The 20703-nt window shown below is 43.9% G+C and overlaps 2 protein-coding genes across 4 annotated transcripts in view; both read left to right on the top strand.

Annotated features, from left to right (window-relative positions):
* The window catches only part of LOC139376538 (trichohyalin-like), a 375197-nt gene that overhangs the window by 57061 nt on the left and 297433 nt on the right, over window positions 1-20703 (top strand). The window lies entirely within an intron of this gene.
* On the top strand, window positions 438-19296 carry LOC139376525 (ubiquitin domain-containing protein 1). Of its 3 annotated transcripts, XR_011627937.1 has the most exons (5): window positions 452-515; window positions 999-1140; window positions 14529-14756; window positions 15053-16577; window positions 16622-19289. XR_011627937.1 is itself a non-coding variant. In XM_071119215.1 (4 exons), exons 2-4 carry the CDS (start codon window positions 1053-1055, stop codon window positions 15433-15435), a joined length of 699 nt encoding a protein of 232 aa, XP_070975316.1. In that variant the 5' UTR covers window positions 438-515; window positions 999-1052; the 3' UTR covers window positions 15436-19289. The 3 variants fall into 3 exon arrangements, 1 of the variants encoding a protein (XP_070975316.1); XM_071119215.1 differs by having other exon boundaries at window positions 438-515; window positions 15053-19289; XR_011627936.1 differs by having other exon boundaries at window positions 452-1140; window positions 15053-17326; window positions 17380-19296.

The following is a 20703-nucleotide window of genomic DNA, read 5'->3' as shown; positions in this document are numbered from 1 at the left end:
ACCCTGAGATCAGGGTCACAAAAAAACGTTATAAAGTCGTATGATTTTTAACGACATGCATAAAGGTGCAATTCTATTTTTTTTTTGCAGGGTAATACAGCAGTAGCTAGATATTTTACTAACCAAATAATACACCATTTGTTTGTTGTGGAAGTGGCCAAGTGCATATTCCAAAGACAACTTTGTATGTTGTAAATATTATATTGTATTTAATTACTTGGCCCATGCATCTGCTAAATGTAGCAAGTACATTTTTAGCAAGGTTGTGGACTTTCAATATTATTATTATTATTTTTAAATACAATTTCGAATTACAATACAATAACAAAACAAAAAACATAGAGCATCATTACAATTATATTTTCTCTGAAGAAATATAAAATAACATTTAAAAACAAACTCTCAATCGTTTGACCCCCTTCCCCCCGAGAACGCGCAGGCGTAAAAAGTTAGTGTGTCTATCTGCACCAGAAAGGGAAGGGGGATTTAAAACCAGGCTGACAAAAATGAGAAGGGTTGGAAATTCTCCATATACACAATCAATTGTTTTATCTAAGTTAGTTAGCTATATGTTTACAATATTTACCCGGTCGCTAGTGCATAAAATTCTGCTTACAAATTTTTTAGCTAGCAAGAAAGTTGCTTAACTGTTGGCTACAAAGAAAGCGAACCTGTCTAAATTTGTATTTATAGAGGAATGTCTAGCGTTGAACTATAACGCAATCAATGATTGTTGACATTTTTATCCAATTTAGCTGGCTAGACATTCTGCACGTGACTACTGCTTTTGAAACGTTGGATCACATCAAACAATAATAAAACGGAGATAGCTAGCGTACTATTGAGCTTGTTAGCTAGCTAGCTTCCGTGCTTGTTAGCTAGTTGTTCGACCAGCGTGCACATTACCTCCGTTACTCTGTGGATTCATCTATCAAGATAATTAACTTGACCTCGTTAATTTTGTACAGTGGATCTGTATATATTTGTTTTGGAACCAGCTTGCGGTTGGTTAATGATGGGGCCCCGACATAGTTAGCCATCTGATACAAATCATGGGAGGATGTGTTGGGAGAGAACGCGAGGACACACAGGGCCACGGTTCATCCAGGAGCGGTGGAAGGACACACCGAAAACGTGGAGGTAAGTTAACGAGTATTCGTTTTGTTATCTCGAGTGCATCGAATACAAACCAAGTTCATTACATTGCATGGTAAGTGTTTACCAGATCGTGCATTGTAGTGCCATACCCATGTAATTACTAATTCCCCGGTCCAGTGCAATAATACTGGTCAATAGGAGTTTCTCCTTAGGTTCTCAAGTGTAGTGCATACCCAATAGTACCTACCACATGAGTCTTAAAACCCATAAAACCTAGCGGTCAAACAATGAAATGGTTCCAATCGTTTTTCCACCATATATTTTTCCCATAGTGGATTTTAGAAACGCATAGCTAAAATAAGGACTGTGCTTCTTGTAGGCCTACCCTGGCGTGACGTTTTGCTAACCTTGTAAATCTCTCTAGGATAAGGTGACTTGTTAATATATTCAACTGTATTTACCCCCCCAAGAAAGACAGCCATATTTGCAACTGTTATCATAAAGAACTACAAATGCTATGATGATCTGAACGACACTGCCAAATTGAGGCTGGGATTAACTATCTAATGTTAGCTACATTTAGTAATTATTAAATTGGCAACATTTCTTTAAATTTACAATTCTGCAAGCTGTCTTGTGCAAGTTTTACAATCGACACAATGCCTGTTAGCAAAGGTGTTTAGCTAGAGATGACGTGCAGGAGCTTGCAGGCATTTGTAGTATTGCATGATGTCTACTTTGATGCTAATTTGCATTTTTGAATCTAAGAGTAAATATAGCCGAATATATTGATAAGTCACCTTGTCCGAAAGAGTTACATGGTCATCAAAACGCCAGGGAACCATTTCTCTGTTCCCCTCTCCCCACAGGTGTGATTACTACTTTAGAGCTAGAGGTAGTCACCTCATACAAGTACTTGGGAGTATGGCTTGACGGTACACTGTCCTTCTCTCAGCACATATCAAAGCTGCAGGCTAAAGTTAAATCTAGACTTGGTTTCCTCTATCGTAATCGCTCCTTTTTCACCCCAGCTGCCAAACTAACCCTGATTCAGATAACCATCCTACCCATGCTAGATTATGGAGACATAATTTATAGATTGGCAGGTAAGGGTGCTCTCGAGTGGCTAGATGTTCTTTACCATTCGGCCATCAGAATTGCCACCAATGCTCCTTATAGGAATCATCACTGCACTCTACTCCTCTGTAAACTGGTCATCTCTGTATACACGTCGCAAGACCCACTGGTTAATGCTTATTTATAAAACCCTCTTAGGCCTCACTCCCCCTGAGATATCTACTGCAGCCCTCATCCTCCACATACAACACCCGTTCTGCCAGTCACATTCTGTTAAAGATCCCCAAAGTTAACAGATCCCTGGTTCGCTCCTCTTTTCAGTTCGCTGCAGCTAGCGACTGGAACGGGCAGCAACAAACACTCAAACTAGACAGTTGTATCTCTTCATTCAATGACTCAATCATGGACACTCTTACTGACAGTTGTGGCTGCTTTGTGTGATGTATTGTTGTCTCTATCTTCTTGACCTTCGTGCTGTTGACTGCGCAATAATGTTTGCACCATGTTTTGTGCTGCTACCATGCTGTGTCGTCATGTGTTGCTGCCTTGCTATGTTGTTGTCTTAGGTGTCTCTTTATGTAGTGTTGTCTCTCTTGTCGGGATGTGTGTTTTGTCCTATATTTTTTATTTTTTAATCTCAGCCCACATCCCCGTAGGATGTCTTTTGCCTTTTGGCAGGCCATCATTGTAAATAAGAATTTGTTCTTAACTGACTTGCCTAGTTAAATAAAGGTTCAATAAATAAATAGCATTGCACCACCTTTGCCCTCAACATCCTCAGTTTGTTCTGCATGGACTGCAAGGTGTCAAATGTTCCAAAGGGATGCTGGCCCATGTTGACTCCAATGCTTCCCACAGTTGTGTCAAGTTGGCTGGATGTCCTCTGGGTGGTAGACCATTCTTGATACACACAGGAAACTGTTGAGCTTGAAAAACCCAGCAGCGTTGCAGTTATTGACACACTCAAACTGGTGCGTCTGGCATCTACCATACCCCGTTCAAAGGCACAATCCATGTCTCAAGGCTTAAAAATGTATCTTAAACCGGTCTCCTCCCCTTCATCTACACAGATTTTTGAAGTGGATTTAACGAGTGACATCAATAAAGGATCATAGCGTTCACCTGGATTCACCTGGTCAGTCTGTCATGGAAGGAGTAGGTGTTCCAAGTATTTTGTACATTCAATGTGCATCGTCAGTCACAGGCTTCATTAGGAAATGTGTTGATGTAACCAAAATAACAATCCAGACATACCCTGGATCAACAGACCAATCCGTAGCACGATGAGAGCCCGTACTGCAGTATTCAATGTCAGCAGAAAGAACTTTGGCTCGGTGGTGTGCGACCCGTACAAGGCAAGCAGGTACGAGCTCTGGAAATCCTTTAAGGACGCAAAAAGACAATACAAACTCAAACTTGAATCGATGTTCAACAACTGACTTGCGATGCATGTGGCAAGGACAACAGGCTATCACAGGCTACAAAGGCAAATCCAGCTGTGTGATGCCCACTGACGCCTCCCTCCCAGACCAGCTTAACACATTCTATGCTCACTTTAAGGCATACGATACTGAGCCATCCAGAAAGGCTCTCGCTGTTCCGGGTGACCAGGCGCTTTCGCTCTTCGAGGCTGATGTGAGTATTCACAGAATTTCTCACAAAGCCACTGGCTCAGATGGCATCCCTTGCTGCGTCCCCAGCGTGTGTGCTGACAGGCGGGCATCTTCTCAGACATCTTCAACCTGTACCAGGTTGTAGTCCCCACTCTCTTCAAGGAGACCACAATCATCCCTTTTCCCAAGAAAACAGAGGTGACATGGGCAAATTACTATCGCCCGCGCATGCACCCTTGTCGTCATGAAGTGCTTCGGGAGGCTGGTCAAATCAAATAACATGTTGTTTGTCACATGCGCCGAATACAACGGGTGTTGACCTTACAGTGAAGTGTTTACAGACAATGCAGTTTTAAGAAAATACCTAAAGAGCGAGGCTATATACAGTGGGTACCTGTTAGTCGAGGTAATTGAGGTAATATGTACATGTAGGTAGAGTTATTAAAATGACTCTGCATAGATAATAACAGGGATGGTCATGGTCAGCATGCCAGGCACACTGGATCCACCCCAATTTGCCTACTGCTTCAACAGATCCACGGAAGATGCCATTTCCATCGCTGTTCACACGGCCCAAACACGTCTGGACAAGATGAACACCTATGTGAGAATGCTGTTCATTGACTACAGTTCAGCATTCAACACTATTGTTCCCTCCAAGGACTTCCTGAAAGGCAGACCACAGGCTGTGAGGATTGGCAACAACACTTCCTTCACACTGACTCTTAACACATGGGCCCCCCAGGGGGGTGTCCTCTGCCCTCTCCCATTCACCCATGACTGTGTGGCTTTGCACGACACTAACTCACAAGTTTGCTGAAGAAACCAAGATTGTCGGCCTGATAACCAACAACGAGTCAGTCTATAGGGAGGAGGTAAGAGAACTGGCATTGTGGGACAGAAACCTCTTCCTCCAATGTCAGCAGAACAAAAGACTTGATTGTTAACTTCAGGAAGCAGAGGAGGGAACTCGCCTCGGTCCACATCAACGGGACTGCAGTAGATTAAGTTTCTCTGCATCTACGTCACAGACCATGGGCCAACGCCACCACTCTTGTCAAGAGGGTGTAACAGCGCCTCTACTTCCTAAGGCGGCTGAAGAAATCTGGCATGCCACCCCGGGTCCTCTCCATATACTACCGCTGCACCATCGAGAGAATCCCGATGGGTTGCATCACAGCCTGGTATGGGAAAGTGCTGTCCACGACTGCAAGGCCCTTCATCGGGTGGCGAAGATTATCCAGTATGTCACTGGGGCTGTGTTTCTACTTGAAACGGTTTTGACTTTCATATAATTTATTCCTATATGGCAGTACTGTATGTGAAAGGGATACTTCCTAGTCTTGCGGATATGCTTTTCAGCTCTGTTGGTTCAGGGCTGAAATTGACCTACTTCAATGTTGACATTGCAGAGGTGAAAGCAGGCTGTAGGTCTCCAGGCACAGAAATCCACCCTGTATTTAGTAGCATCCGGGGAGGGGGGGAGCTATGATTGTAACTTATTAATTTGCACCCAAGATCATGCTTTTTAACAGCCTGTAGCGGTGGGCTATTTCTTCATGTTCTGAAAAGTTATGTTCTGTAAATGCAACCATGTCTGTAAAATGCATTTCACCAACACCCAAGTGTGGCGTTATCTGCCCCATCATAACCTCAACCCATTGAACAACTTTTACAAGCCCCACATGAGGAGCACACCCTGCTTATTGCGTCATGTGGCTACAATGTGTCTCCAATGCTTTGGCAACACTGATTCACGATGGGTGGCCAGAGGAGATGCTCTCATCCGCACACCTGCAAATGGCCCGTAAACATTTCTGAACTATTTGCTGGATTGTGTTGCCAAATCAGTTAACTGGTAATCAGGACTACACATTAGCCTAGTCTATAGACTTTTTCCAAAGGCCTAGTCTAGGCTACAGTGCCTTCAGAAAGTATTCATACCTCTTAACTTGTTCCACATGTTGTTGTTACAGCCTGAATTCAGAATGGATTAAATGTGTTTTTTTTTACCTCGCCCATCTACACACAATACCCCATAATGACAAAGTGAAAACACGATTGAAATATCTCATTCACACCCCGGAGTCAATACATGTTAGAATCACCTTTGGCAGCGGTTACAGCCGTGCGTCGTTCTGGGTAAGTCTTAGAGCTTTGCACACCTGGATTTTATAATATCTTCTAAGTTCTTCAAGGGCTGTCAAATTGGTTGTTTATCATTGCTAGACAACCATTTTTCCAGTCTTGCCATATATTTTCAAGCAGATTGAAGTTCAAACTGTAACTCGGCCACTCAGGAACATTCCCCGTCTTCTGGGTAAGCAACTCGTGTAGATTTGTCCTTGTGTTTTAGTTTATTATCCTGCGGAAATCTCCCAGTGTGTGATGGAAAGCAGACTGAACACGGTTTTCCTCTAGGATTTTTCATGTGCTTAGCTTTCTCTTTTTTTTATCCTGGAAAAACTCCATTCCTTAACGATTACAAGCATACCCATAACTAATGTTCCCTCAGAAAAAAATTCTGCACTGAGCAAATTTCAGGTCTGCTGAGTGCAGAATTCTGTGCAACTTCAGGCGTGTGTTTACTGTGAACGCTAAGGCTGTACCCGTTCTAAGTTACACTTTTAACAGTGGCCAAGTAGGATACTGTGGCTATTTGATCATAATGTTAGCCTTCCAGGGTGGCTTACCATCAAAAACAATGGAGAAAAATGCATCCCGTGACATTTTAACATGGAAATAGCTTCATTCAGGCAACAGTACCAGTAAATGTGTGGTATTCAATGTAGGCCTACATTCCATGAGACTACAGAGGAAAAAACAAGAGAAAAAAACATGCAGGGCCTGACAACCTGTGTATCCACGTGTCCTTCAGACAAGGTGACTGAAAATGTTTGATGCAAGAAACCATTTTACAAAATAAAATGCATTATTCCCTTACCCCATTATTAGACAATCAGAATAATTGTGCTACCCTCTGCCTATTGGCCACTTACCTAATTCAAGACCGTCTCAAAATACACTGCCTCTTTAAGACATAAAAAAAAGCTCTTTACCTGACTTGCTTTTCAAAGAGCCAGAAATGCACACATTTTGTGCTCTTGTAGGAAGCAACAACTGCCCCATTGTTAACTAGAAATTAGCTAGAACTGGGATAATAACTCACTAACTAGCAAAGAAAATGATCAAATGTGCACAGGTTGCTACATGCGGCTGTCACTGATCTCAACATGCGCATGAACTCGCAACCACTCATGCTGTAAACACAGTCCAGTTCAAAGTCAATTGCACAGATCCATATATAGCGATGGCTATTTGCATATAGGCCTACTGCAGCTCTGATTGGTTATGGCATACCGGTCTGTGTAGAGTACAGGCCTGATTTATGCCTGTCAATGCAATAGAATCCTAATCCAATGCGCTCTGTCTGCACCGTTAGTTTAGCATACTCTTGCATAGTTCATTTTTGTTTTTTCACTATGTTACATTGAAAGTGGCTAATATTGCATTTACTCTAGCACAATTCCCACAGTAGAGCGAAATGTTGATGGTGGTAACTAAAGGGGAAAACTCTAAGTTGAGATGTTCAGTCGTGTGCTTCTCTGCGCTGGTTAATATTTCTTCTGGATGGCAGTCTGAGGGGAGAAGCACACGTACGCAGCTTCAAAGCAACATTGCCCAGAACAATGTGCAGCCACCGCCATGCTTGAAAATATGGCAAGTAGTACTCAGTAATGTATTGGATTTGCCCCAAACATAACACTTTGTATTCAGGACAAAGTTTAATTGCTTTGCCACACTTTTTTTGCAGTATACATTAGTGCCTTGTTGCAAACAGGATGCATCTTTTGGAATGTTTATTAAAATTCTGTACAGGCTTCCTTTTCACTCTGTCAATTAGCTTAGTATTGTGGTGTAACTACAATGCTGTTGCGCCATCTTCCATTTCCTCCTATCACAGCCATTCAACTTGTGGCTTAAGCACATTTTTAGTCCTGAACTTGTTTAGGCTTGCCATAATACTTATTGACTCTACTTTGACATGTGTAGCCCAGTGACCAAAAACTTCAATTTGATCCATGTTAAATTCAGGATGTAGCGCAACAAATTGTGGAAAAAGTCAAGGGGTGTAAATACTATCTGAAGGCTCTGTATATGATGACTGGTAAGTCTTCCGGTCTTTTCTTCCAAGACTTATTAGCCTGTATGTTGAGTTGAACATGTATCGTGTCCCTTACATCATCATAGTGTTACACACACACAGCTGTGTGTCTTGGTCCTGTGTGCTGCCTAATCCAACAGCCCTTGTAGACTTGTCCACCACCCTGCCTAAGTGCTAGTAGGAAGACCCAACGTTACACGCCCTACAAATCCTACAGCGTGTGTGTGTCCCCCCCCCCCCCCGATTTAGTTACTCCTTGTAAGCTGCCTGCACTATAAATAATTTGTTTGGAGGAAAGGCAACCTTTTAGATACTTGGCAACTGTCTTTGTTGCCCCTCCTTGCTGCCCTTAGTTCGCCTACTTGACAATGAAGATCAGCAAGACCTCTAGCTGGTCATTTTAGGACCACAATCATCGGCTCCATATTCTCCTTTCTTTGAACCTGTTTAAATGCTCGCTCGGGTGCAAGCTAACCTGGCTTAGGCCTGTTTAGTACCTGCGGCAGTCTGTGCCGAAGCCACGCTTCGGTGCCGACTAAAACCCAGCTGCTCAGTTTGGCACAATGTCCTGGGAGACCGGGGACCCTCCTCTCTCTCTGCCATTCTGAGAGCCACTTGTCAGCTGTCTGCCGGAGTCCAATTAAGCCGTCTCTCCTTTAGGTTATGTGTTACAGACCGAGACAGGACGCACTTTAGAATCTCTGTATGCTGGGCCAGCCTGGTGCTGAAAAGTGTTTTCCTGGCAGGGCTGCCCCGCGAGGTGTGCAGTGCTAATCCAATGCTAAGCACGGCTAATGTTTCAGATGTACATGTGCAGTACTGTCTGCATGCCCTAATTATAAACATTGATAGGGTGGGTGTGTGTTTGGGGGGGGGGGGGGCAATGTAGAGAGATTCTCCAGACGGGCAGGCCCAAACACTCCGTAAATATCTTGTTAACTCTTGTATCAGTGCCAAGTGAGACGTTTGGGGAATAGGAATGCACAACTCCCATACTTTGTGTACCCGGTGCAACGCCGAGGGTGCCAAACAATATCTGGACCGGGAATGGCACAGAAAGGGAAATATTCAGGCATTCAACTCCATTGTATGCTCGGAATGCCTCCTTTGCTCTCGCATGCAAATGTGCAGAGTTTAGATCGCTCAGTTTTTTTTCACCTTTTATTTAACCAGGTAGGCTAGTTGAGAACATGTTCTCATTTACAACTGTGACCTGGCCAAGAATAAAGCAAAGCAGTGTGACACATGAGTTACACATGGAGTAAAACAAACATACTGTAGAAAAAGTCTATACAGTGTGTGCAAATGAGGTAGGATAAGGGAGGTAAGGCAATAAATAGGCCATGGCGGCGAAGTAAATTACAATATAGCAATTTAACACTGGAATGATGGATGTGCAGGAGATGTTTCATGGCTCACCTTTCTGCCCTGGTTCTGGCAAAGAGGGGAGGACTTTGTTATAATGTTGATGAGGAATGGATTATAGGTGTATTAGTCCTCATGGAATATCTAACGCTGCCACGGCAGGCTGTGGCATAGCCAGAGCAAAGTCATGTCTATCAGCTTCCTGAGTATCTTTTGTAGGGCAGTTTTAAGGACTCTAGCCTTTTCATGTGTCTGGTACACCTAGCAATATGGTACTATGACCTTATTGTACCGAGGCTATTGAATATCCTATTATAATGTCATGCTATACCAGGCATTGACACCACAACATTTTTTGCTCTCTTTCCACATGGTAATGCCCCCCCCCCCATTGTTTAAGCCCCCTCAAACATTATTTTACTAGGTTATTATTCACCTTGCATCGAAAATCAAAAGGTTTTTGTATAAATATGAATGGCTTTATCAAATCAATGGCTGCTGGTATTGAAGTCTTCTTACCTATCTACTGTGTAGTCCGTTCTACTTGAAAATGTGTTATAGAAAGTGCTTGCAGCCAACAGTTGAAGGAAGTGAAAAGTGCCTGGATTGCAGCCTTTGCAGAGGTGATGTGGGACACCCCTTGCCCTTTCATGTCTTCCAGAACCATCGACACTTGACAGGCCAGACATGCAATGCATTTGGAAAGTATTCAGACCCTGTGACTTTTTCCACATTTTGTTACATTACAGCCCTGTACTAAAATTGATTAAATCCCTTTTCCCTTTTTTATTTATAAATTTTTGGGTATTTTTATTTTGTTTAACCTTTTTATTTAACTAGGCAAATCAGTTAGAACAAATTCTTATGACAGCTAAACCCAGATGACGCTGGGCCAATTGTGCGCTACCCTATGGGACTCCCAATCACGTCCGGATGTGATGCAGCCTGGATTCAAACCAGGTACTGCAATGACGCCTCTTGCAATGAGAAGCAGTGTCGTAGACCACTGTGCCACTCGGGAGCCCCCAATACAACACACAATACCCCATAATGACAAAGCAAAAACAGGTTTTACTACAAATAAAAACTGATTTCACATTTACGTAAGTATTCAAACCCTTTACCTTTTGGCAGCGATTACAGCCTCCAGTCTTATTGGGTATGACGCTACAAGCTTGGGCACACCTGTATTTGGGTAGTTTTTCCAATTCTTCTCTACAGATCCTATTAAACTCTGTTCGGTTGGATGGGGAACGTCGCTGCACAGCTATTTTCAGATCTCTCCACAGATGTTAGATCGGGTTCAAGTCCGGGCTCTGGCTGGGTCATTCAAGGACATTCAGACTTGTTCCGAAGCCACGCGTGCTTAGGTTAATTCTGTTTTCGCTTTGTCATTAAGGGGTATTGTGTGCAGATTAATGAGGAAAAGCAATCCATTTTAGAAGAATGCTGTAACGTAACAAATTTTGGAAAAAAGTGAAGGTCTGAACACTTTCCAAGTGCACTGTATGCAGCAAACATTCCCTATCAGGTGCTAGATTGTATAGCCATCGATGTGCAAAGTACACCATGCCCCCATACCTAGATGTTAACATGTTTATTACGTGGATTCCTTGGACATGCCTCGGATGTAACTTTGAGAGTTGTTCAAATCAAATTGTATTTGTCACATACACATGGTTAGCAGATGTTAATGCGAGTGTAGCGAAATGCTTGTGCTTCTATTTCCGGCCACGCAGTAATATCTAACAAGTAATATAACCTAACAATTTCACAACTACCGTATACACACAAGTGTAATGGAATGAATAAGAATATGTACATAAAAATATATGAATGAGTGGTGCCCGAACGGCATAGGCAAGATGCAGTAGATACCCTACATTACTCATCTCATATGTATGTAAGCATTATATAAAGTGGCTAGTGATGAACTTGATTACATCAATTTTTCCATTATAAAAGTGGCTAGAGTTGAGTCAGTATGTTTGCAGCAGCCACTCAATGTTAGTGATGGCTGTTTAACAGTCTGATGGTCTTGAGATAGAGGCTGTTTTTCAGTCTCTCGGTCCCCGCGTTGATGCACCTGTACTGACCTCGTCTTCTGGATGATAGCGGGGTGAACAGGCAGTGGCTCGGGTGGTTGTTGTCCTTGATGATCTTTTTGGCCTGCCTGTGACATCGGGTGGTGTAGGTGTCCTAGAGGGCAGGTAGTTTGCACCCGGTGATGCGTTGTGCAGACCTCACTACCCTCTGGAGAGCCTTATGGTTATGGGTGGAGCAGCTGCCGTACCAGGCGGTGATACAGCCTGACAGGATGCTCTCGATTGTGCATCTGTAAAAGTTTTGAGTGTTTTTGGTGACAAGCCGAATTTCTTCAGCCTCCTGAGGTTGAAGAGGCGCTGCTGCGCGTTCTTCACCACGCTGTCTGTGTGGGTGGACCCTTTCAGTTTGTCCGTGATGTGTATGCCAAGGAACTTAACTTTCCACCTTCTTCACTACTGTCCCATCGATGTGGATAGGGGGGCTGCTCCCTCTGCTGTTTTCCTGAAGTCCACAATCATCTCCGTTGTTTTGTTGACATTGAATGTGAGGTTATTTTCCTGACACCACACTCCGAGGGCCCTCACCTCCTCCCTGTAGGCCGTCTCGTCGTTGTTGGTAATCAAGCCCACCACTCTAGTGTCGTCTGCAAACTTGATGATTGAGTTGGAGGCGTGCATGGCCACGCAGTCGTGGGTGAACAGGGAGTACAGGACAGGGCTGAGAACGCTCCCTTGTGGGGACCCAGTGTTGAGGATTAGCGGGCTGGAGATGTTGTTACCTACCCTCACCACCTGGGGGTGGCCCGTCAGGAAGTCCAGGATCCAGTTGCACAGGGCGGAGTCGAGACCCATGGTCTCGAGGTTAATGGCGAGTTTGGAGGGTACTATGGTGTTAAATGCTGAGCTGTAGTCAATGAACAGCATTCTTACATAGGTATTCCTCTTGTCCAGATGGGTTAGGGCAGTGTGCAGTGTAATGGCGATTGCGTTGTCTGTGGACCTATTGGAGCGGTAAGCAAATTGGAGTGGGTCTAGGGTGTCAGGTAGTGTGGAGGTGATATGGTCCTTGACTAGTCTCTCAAAGCACTTCATGATGACAGAAGTGAGTGCTACAGGGCAGTAGTCATTTAGCTCAGTTACCTTAGCTTTTTTGGGAACAGGAACAATGGTGGCCCTCTTGAAGCATGTGGGGACAGCAGACTGGGTTTAGGATTGATTGAATATGTCTGTAAACACACCAGCCAGCTGGTCTGCGCATGCTCTGAGGACTTGGCCGGGGATGCCGTCTGGGCCTGCAGCCTTGCGAGGGTTAACACGTTTAAATGTTTTACTCACGTTGGCTACAGTGAAGGAGAGAGTCATTTTAAGTTTACACTGAACGTTTTTGCCACCCCAAATTTTGTTGTTGAATTTACATGCTTTCAATGGCAGAAAAATCTGGTTACACAATACATTTGGGCAAAAACTGCTTCTCCAATAGAAATCCCAGCTCACACTTGTAGGCGATGTCATGGCAACGTTAGCTAGCTAAACTCACACATGTTGAAAACAATAATGTGCAACTTAACCACAGAGATTGTAAACTCAGAGGGGCAACATCGCCAGACTTCCGGGAACTCTTGCAAAACATACCAAGCAGACCAGACCAGGCCTGGGTTTGGGGTTTGAGAAGTCAGAGAGAAGTGATATTCTTACTAAAGGCACAACCTGGATTTGAGCCAATGTCTTAAGTAGTCGAACATGTTATTACTCCGGCCTTGTGAAAGTGACAAACTGGCACGTTGTTTTGGTCAAAAACAACTTTATATCAAAGGATTGCCTCTGATTTGACGGCCTGTACCGTTAGACCTGATGGCGTGTTTCTGCGCATGAGTTTAGCTAGCTAACGTTGCCATGACATCAACTTAAATGACTAAAACACATAATATAGATCTTTTCTACATATTTTTATTCTAATATTTGAGAATTAACATGCTGATTAGACTGGGCACGCGTGTGCGCCATGGCACGTATTGTGATTTTGTCCAGCCACACCAGACGCCATCAGGACACGCAGGTTGAAATATCAAAGCAAACTCTGAACCAACTATATTAATTTCGGACAGAATTTGCATGAAACCACTCATGGCAATTTAGCTAACTAGCTTGCTCTTGGTAGCTAATTTGTCCTGGGATATAAACATTGGGCTGTTATTTTACCTGAAATGCACAAGGTCCTCTACTCTGACAATTAATCCGCAGATAAAAAGGTAAACGTTGTTAGTTTCTGGTAATCTCTCCTCCTTCGGTCTTCTTTTTCTGTGGACTTTATGGCGTTTGGCAACCAACTTTTTAAGGTGCATTGCCACCACAAACTGGACTGGTGTGTGGATCTCAGTTCAGCTTTCAATCACCCTCATGGATATATGCTCCTAAAAACCAATGAGGAGATGGGAGGCGGAACTTGCAACGCGTCAAGCATCAAAAATAGAACCAACTTCTATTTTAGTGCCCAGATGCTCGTTGACGCATGTGAGCGGTTTGGATGAAATTATTGAATAACAATATATGTGTCAATTTATTTGGAACTCCCGCGAAGTAATGCGAGAGGTGTGGTGAGCATGTTACAATCACCAAAATAAAAGCTAGACAGTCCAGGTGAATAGATTGTTTGAGCAAACAACACTGCATTAGCCATGGCAAAATACATAGAATTTGAGGACATTTCTCTTAGCTCCATGGGGAAATTTGTGGAATTGCTAGAAATTGGCTTTAAAAATTAAATTGTTTTCTCTACGCCGCCAAGATGTGCTGTGTGAACATTTAGCCGTGCCCCCTGCCACGCCCACCACCTAAGCCACTTTTGATTCAGAACGAACCCTGGTAATGTATAGGCTATAATGGGTATCGGCACTAGGGTTGGGCACTATGCAGATTTTCATATGGTTCCTGTACCATATCGGGGTATATGGTATTACCGTCAGTGCACACAAGGACCCCTCCCACCCAATGTATATGGTATACCACCCAAGCCTATATGGGATGTAACCCAGTATACAGTACTGTATATTACCTAGGCATGTGACTAAAACCGTACTTGTTTCAATGCAAGCTGTGTAACAATACTGTGGCACATAGTCTATAGGTTGATACTACAAAAAAACATCTGTTGATTCTTCCCTGCAGGTCGCAATGAGCCCCTCAAGAAGGACAAGCCCAAGTGGAAGAGTGACTACCCCATGACGGAGGGCCAGCTCCGCAGTAAGAGGGATGAGTTCTGGGACACGGCGCCGGCCTTCGAGGGACGCAAGGAGATATGGGACGCCCTGAAGGCGGCCACTGTGGCCCTGGAGTGCAACGACCACGAGCTGGCCCAGGCCATAGTGGATGGAGCCAGCATCACACTGCCTCACGGTGAGGACTACAGACGAGACCTGGTTCATGCCATGGTGATGGAGCCAGCATTACACTGCAGAACTGTGTTATGAGGGAAGCTATCATCCCCGGGGGCACATTATGAAACCTGAATAGGCTGTCGGTACATTTGGTTTGGAACAATGACGATATTACACCATGCTCTGATTGGACAACTATTAACCTGATAATAAAATATGTTTCTTTGATTCATGCCTGAGTCAAGACAACTGTCTGTGCAGTTGTGAAATAACACATTTAACAACCCAAACATGTTTTTCCTTTGTGTGTTCCAGGGTCCCTGACGGAGTGTTATGACGAGCTAGGTAGCTGCTACCAGCTGCCCGTTTACTGCCTGGCCCCTCCGGTCAACCTGATCTCCGAGCGCAGCGACGAGGACCCCGGTGACAACCCCGAGCCCACCGCTGCCCCCAAGAAGGAGTTCCAGCTCAAGGTGCGCCTTTCCACGGGCAAGGACCTGCGCCTCAGCGCCAGCATGGCCGACCCCATCGGGCAGCTGAAGAAGCAGCTGCAGGCCCAGGAGGACATCGACACAGCCCACCAGCGCTGGTTCTTCTCGGGCAAGCTGCTCACGGACAAGACCCGCCTGCAGGACACCAAGATCCAGAAGGACTTTGTCATCCAGGTCATCGTCAACCCGCAAGCCCCCATTAACTAGGTCCCAGGTGAGTAGGGGTGAAGAGGAGGGGTGATGGAGAGACCGGACTGGATAAGAGGAACCCTGGATAATGGCTTTACCACTGCTCTTTAAAACGGAGAGGTGATCTGGGGAATTATAAGAGATGAATAACAGAAGGGAGAGACTCCAAAGTGCTGCTTTTCAATGTCTACCATTAAAGAGTGTGATATATTTTTGAATGCGTGACTTCACTGTGGGAGGGTTGGTCGATTTGATTGATCTAGCCAGACCAGACCACTCACTCTGAGAAGGGTGTTCTGTGTCACTCACCACACTAACTCTGGAGTCACACTGTCCACTGAGACCTCTACCCTCCCCCCCTGCAAAAATGACCCAAATCACAGCAGAATTGCCCTCCCAACCCAGATGTGAGACACTGCAGGTGTGAACTGCATGGCATTTGCAAGGGGTCTGCGTCTGCACTAACGGTAACTAAGTGCCAATATAAATCGCAGAGTAATTTGGATCGGTTGTAAAGCACACCCCCCCCCCCCCCGTCATAGATTCCTACCTTGATCCTCCCTCAAGTGAAATACAAACTATTTTTCTCATTCTAATTATTTTAATAAGCTTTTTTTGCACACTTGATTATATTTGCGTAGTAGTTTGTGTGCCTTCAAGGAAGAAAACAAAACAAAATCCTAGGGGGAAAACTCTAGTTTTACTGCTAAAGCCTCCTTTCTCTAGAATCAGGAATAATCTTTTCATAGATCTATAAAAAAAAATCCTAAGTATACTGCTGCCTTTTCCGATCGTTTGTCTTGTCAGTTGTTGAAGTTCAAATTTACTGTGGTGTTTTCATGGCTGTTTTCCACGTGTTGTCCCCCTCACCTGTTTTTTGTTGTTGTTGTATGTACTGTAAAGTGACTATGATTAGAGCCCAGCCCTCATGCTGTGCCACATAACAATCCTGAGGTGAAATGTGAAGATGATTGGAGAATGCCTCTGTTTTTAATATACACCGAGTGTACAGAACATTAGGAACACCTTCCTAATATTTAGTTGCACCCCCCTTTTGCAGCCTCGATTCGTCGGGGCATGTCCTCTACAAGTTGTTCAAAGCGTTCCACAGGAATGCTGGCCCATGTTGACTCCAATGCTTCCCACAGTTGTGTCAAATTGTCTGAATGTCCTCTGGGTGGTAGAACATTCTTGATACACACAGGAAACTGTTGAGCGTGGAAAAACCTAGCCAGCGTCGCAGTTCTTGACACACTCAAACCGGAGCGCCTGGCACCTACTACCATACCCCGTTCAAAGGCGCTTAAAATCGTTTGTCTTGTACATTCACCTTCTGAATGGCACGCAAACACAATCCATGTCTCATTTGTCTCGAGGCTTAAGAAAAAATCCTTCTTTTAACCAGTCTCCCTTTTCATCTACACTGACGTTGAAGTGGATTTAACAAGTGACGTCAATACGGGATCATAGCGTTCACCTGGTCAGTCTCACGGAAACAGCAGGTGTTCCCGACGTCTTGTACACTCATGGAATTGTACAACATGTGCTTGCCTGTCTTAGGTAGCACCTCACTGCCCCCGAGGTGCTCCTTTATCTTTCACATTAAGCCTTTTTGCTTTTCCACCTCTCTCTCTCCCTCTAAGCACTTTGCCCCCCCCCCCCCCCCCCCATAACCTGAGGCTTCACTAGACGGACCTATAGTCCTCACGAGCAGGGTGGTCAAGCTAATTTTGGATCCCCTTGTATCCGGCTGTCGATGCGGATTCTGAGCCCCAGCCAGCCGACCCAGCGTAAAGTTAGCTGACCAGAGCTTAGTCCATTCAGCACGCAGACCGTAATCCATCCCCTTCCTCCCACACAAACAAAAGCCAGGCCAAGCTGACTCTCTGAGCAGTAGCTGCACCAATATGCCTCTGAGCCTGGGATGGCAAAACGGTAGGAGTTGTTTCCCTTAACCACCAGACCCCCAATCCTAACCTTAACCATTACATCTGACCCTGTATGAGGGGTTAGAAGTATCTTCTCTTTTAACTGCTCTGTAGGGATGGTAGAGGGGCGAGGGTGTCTTTGCAGGAGGGTTCCCGACAAACTGCTGCTGCTCACTCATTTGACTGCCGGCCAGATCGCGAAGAAGCCAACCAGACGGTAGTGAAGTTCAATTCCCCTCGAGCCTTAATGTGGCCTAAAAAAACAACAACATAGAACACTGTACTTGTTGGTGGACAGTTAAGCTGGAGATGGAAATACCTGTACCATGCTATTGTCATCGTGGTTACGCTATCATTTTAGATTAAATTTTTTTTGTCTGCGTAGGCATCATTTGAACTTCATCCATTTTAGCTTCAACAGTTGATTCATACTGTGCTGGGAATGTATTGAACATGTTATGCACACTTGAATAAGCATTTATCTCAACTTACAATGTATTTATGTGCAATACAGACTAGACCTTGATTCTTCCCATATTTCATGTGGTACGTAGCATTAGCTATGACTATTGTAAACGTTCTCAAACGCAGAACTTCACGTAGGAGCCTGCTATGTTCAGATTGCTTTGTCATTGAACAATCAACTTTCTTTGACCTTGTCCAGAGTTTCATATTTCTTTTGTCTCTGTTTTGAAATGTTGTCCCTTCTAGAAAAGTGTTTTCAAGTAGCAACATCTTTCTTTTAATGGCATGACCTCACTATGATAATCATGTACTTTCTGTGAATTGGCTCGGCCTCTGAGGTTAGCACATAATTTGGGGCTCATAAGACCTACCTTTGCAATAGAGCCTCTTTGTAAAAAAATAAAAATAAAATCTCGGCCCATGTTCTGTTAGCTGGGTCGTTACACTTTTCTCAGAATGTGTCTCAAATGTTGGTAATTTTGTAGTCGTATGAGAGCTGTAACAAGATACGCCAGTTTAACATCAAGGTACAAATCCCTAAGCGAGACGGCATAAAAATATAAACCTCACTGTAATCAATGTGAGGGATCTGCTCGATATTGCCAGTAAGGACAAATCTGATACCGCAGAGCATTGACATCACACAAGGGCCGCAGTTCGATCCAGGCCAGGGGAGCAGGAGAGAGCGGAATAAATAGACTTCTTTGTTGTTTTTTCTGAGACCTGTGAACCTCCCATCACTGCAGTTGGACATTTTCAACAACTGTCTAGGAATATGATCCCTTATGCAGACAATTAATCAGACACTATGTTTTCGGGTTTTAGTAAGAACGTGCAAATATATTTGTATGTACTGTATGCCTAATACACATTTGATCATTTGGGGTTCAGGTCAGGAGTTTCATTTATGTCTTTCTGTAGTGTCCATAGTCATGGTATTAGTTATGGTACACAGGTGGACTCAGTTATACAGTGGACTTAAGCAAGCAGGTTAAAAGCCATATGGCCACAGATATTTATTTTAGTTATTTTGTGGACTACTAAAGGACACAATGTAGACTGCTTTGTTTTCCTCTCGAACCTCAGATACTAAGAAGCCATTGCATTTTAATGAAGCGTTTTTCCCCGGGGTGAATCGAGAGGCACCCCCTTTCTTCAACAGCTCAAAGCAGAAACAAGCTAATTGCGCTTTTGATGATGTCAATGAGGATATAGCCGTATAAAAGATCTATATATTTAGTCATTTTGAAAAATAAGTGATTTATTAGGAGATTTCTGATAATTAAATATGCCTACGACTTGTTTTACAAGTGACGTGTACATTTATAAGATGATTTAATTTTCAACCTTATTTTTAACTGTCAAATAAAATTATTGGAAAAATAAATCTCTCTGTATTAATTTGATCTTGAAGCCAAGTCTGTAGCCTTGGACCAGACCGTCTGGCCACTGTATATGAATAAAAACCTAAATACATTAGTTTAAATGTTTGTTCTGTTTTATTTTGGTGATCAGTTTAAAGTTCAATACTTTGTCTAGGCTCACCCCACACCCAGTACAAGTTCAGGTAATTGATTTAGGTCATACTGCCACCTTTTGGGGGAATAACTTAGTGTATTGATTATTGACATCTTCTTGTGGTGTACTCACATGAAAAGAAAGAAAATGTTTCACTTCCTTTCTTCTATAGAAGGAAGGTAAAGGAAGAGCAGATGACCTAAAACATGGAGACATGACACCAATGAGGAGCACTGATAGATTGGCTCGTCCTGGAATGAAATGGAGAAGATTGCTGGAGAAGTGTCATTGATGACATGCTCTTCATGGAGCGCTGGTTCTAAGCAAACTAAGTTTATCTTTATCAATTCTACACCCACTACCATAGCTGTGAGAAATGGGGGTGCTGAGATTGCTACAGCACCCCTTGAGAAATCAGAAGATACTCCCTAGCTGTAACAATACTGGGAGACCATTGCCGTTATCCTATAGATGACGGGTATGCTTTTGCTGAAAACAATTAAAGGCTCCCTGACCTCTGTGTTGCTGAGTTGACAGAACTACTGGATTATCTCTAGGAACATTATTTTAATACAATATTCTCTTACATTATGTCAGTCATCAACAAATTGAACTTTGATGGGCCAAGAAGAGCGAAGGATGTTGGTGGGCTACCCTGGATTGTCTGGATCTAATGTTTGGTGTCCACGATGAATGTAGTGAGTCTTGCCTAGTGAGAAGGTAATTCTGCTGAGCAGGCACTGGTCTGGTCTGGTCTAGTCTGGTTGACTTGGCTCGCCTGATCCGGAAGGAACTTCCACCCACGGTTGACCTCTTCCTCGATCCTCCACTACGCCCCGACTGGGTTGTCTGAGACTGGGTGGTAGTAGTCTGATCCACATTACGTGGGTTCTTCTGAGTTCCAGGATGTGGCTTGAAATTTGAAGCACATGCTCACACTACTACACACCTAGATTTGTAAATATATTTTTTTACCTTTATTTAACTAGGCAATTCAGTTAAGAACAAATTCTTATTTTCAATGACAGCCTAGGAACAGTGGGTTAACTGCCTGTTCAGGGGCAGAACGACAGATTTGTACCTTGTCAGTTCGGGGATTCGAACTTGCAACCTTTCGGTTACGTTCTAACCACTAGGCTATCCTGCCGCCCCAAAAACAAAATATTGTAGTGACCTTAACCAAACACCTAGCGACCTCATCAAGAGGTTCGGACCTCTTGGCTTCTCGGTTAAGTACCCCTCATATTTTATACAATGTACACTATAGCCAGCACAGGACACATCCTGATTCACATAGTCATCGCCACTAGATGGTAATGTGCACTAGAAAGACTAGCTTCATTAGCAGGCTTCTTGTCTTCAATACCGGTATACA

The sequence above is a fragment of the Oncorhynchus clarkii genome, chromosome 20 (genome assembly GCF_045791955.1).
Source record: "Oncorhynchus clarkii lewisi isolate Uvic-CL-2024 chromosome 20, UVic_Ocla_1.0, whole genome shotgun sequence".
NCBI lineage: Eukaryota > Metazoa > Chordata > Actinopteri > Salmoniformes > Salmonidae > Oncorhynchus > Oncorhynchus clarkii.
Note: the sequence above shows the minus strand (reverse complement) of the source record. Positions and strands in the feature narration are given on the sequence as shown.

Coding starts and splice junctions, on each gene's coding strand:
- LOC139376525 (XM_071119215.1), top strand. CDS start 1,053: ATGGGAGGATGTGTTGGGAGAGAACGCGAGGACACACAGGGCCACGGT. Junction 1,141..14,528: donor GACACACCGAAAACGTGGAG/GTAAGTTAACGA, acceptor TCTTCCCTGCAG/GTCGCAATGAGCCCCTCAAG. Junction 14,757..15,052: donor CAGCATCACACTGCCTCACG/GTGAGGACTACA, acceptor TGTGTGTTCCAG/GGTCCCTGACGGAGTGTTAT.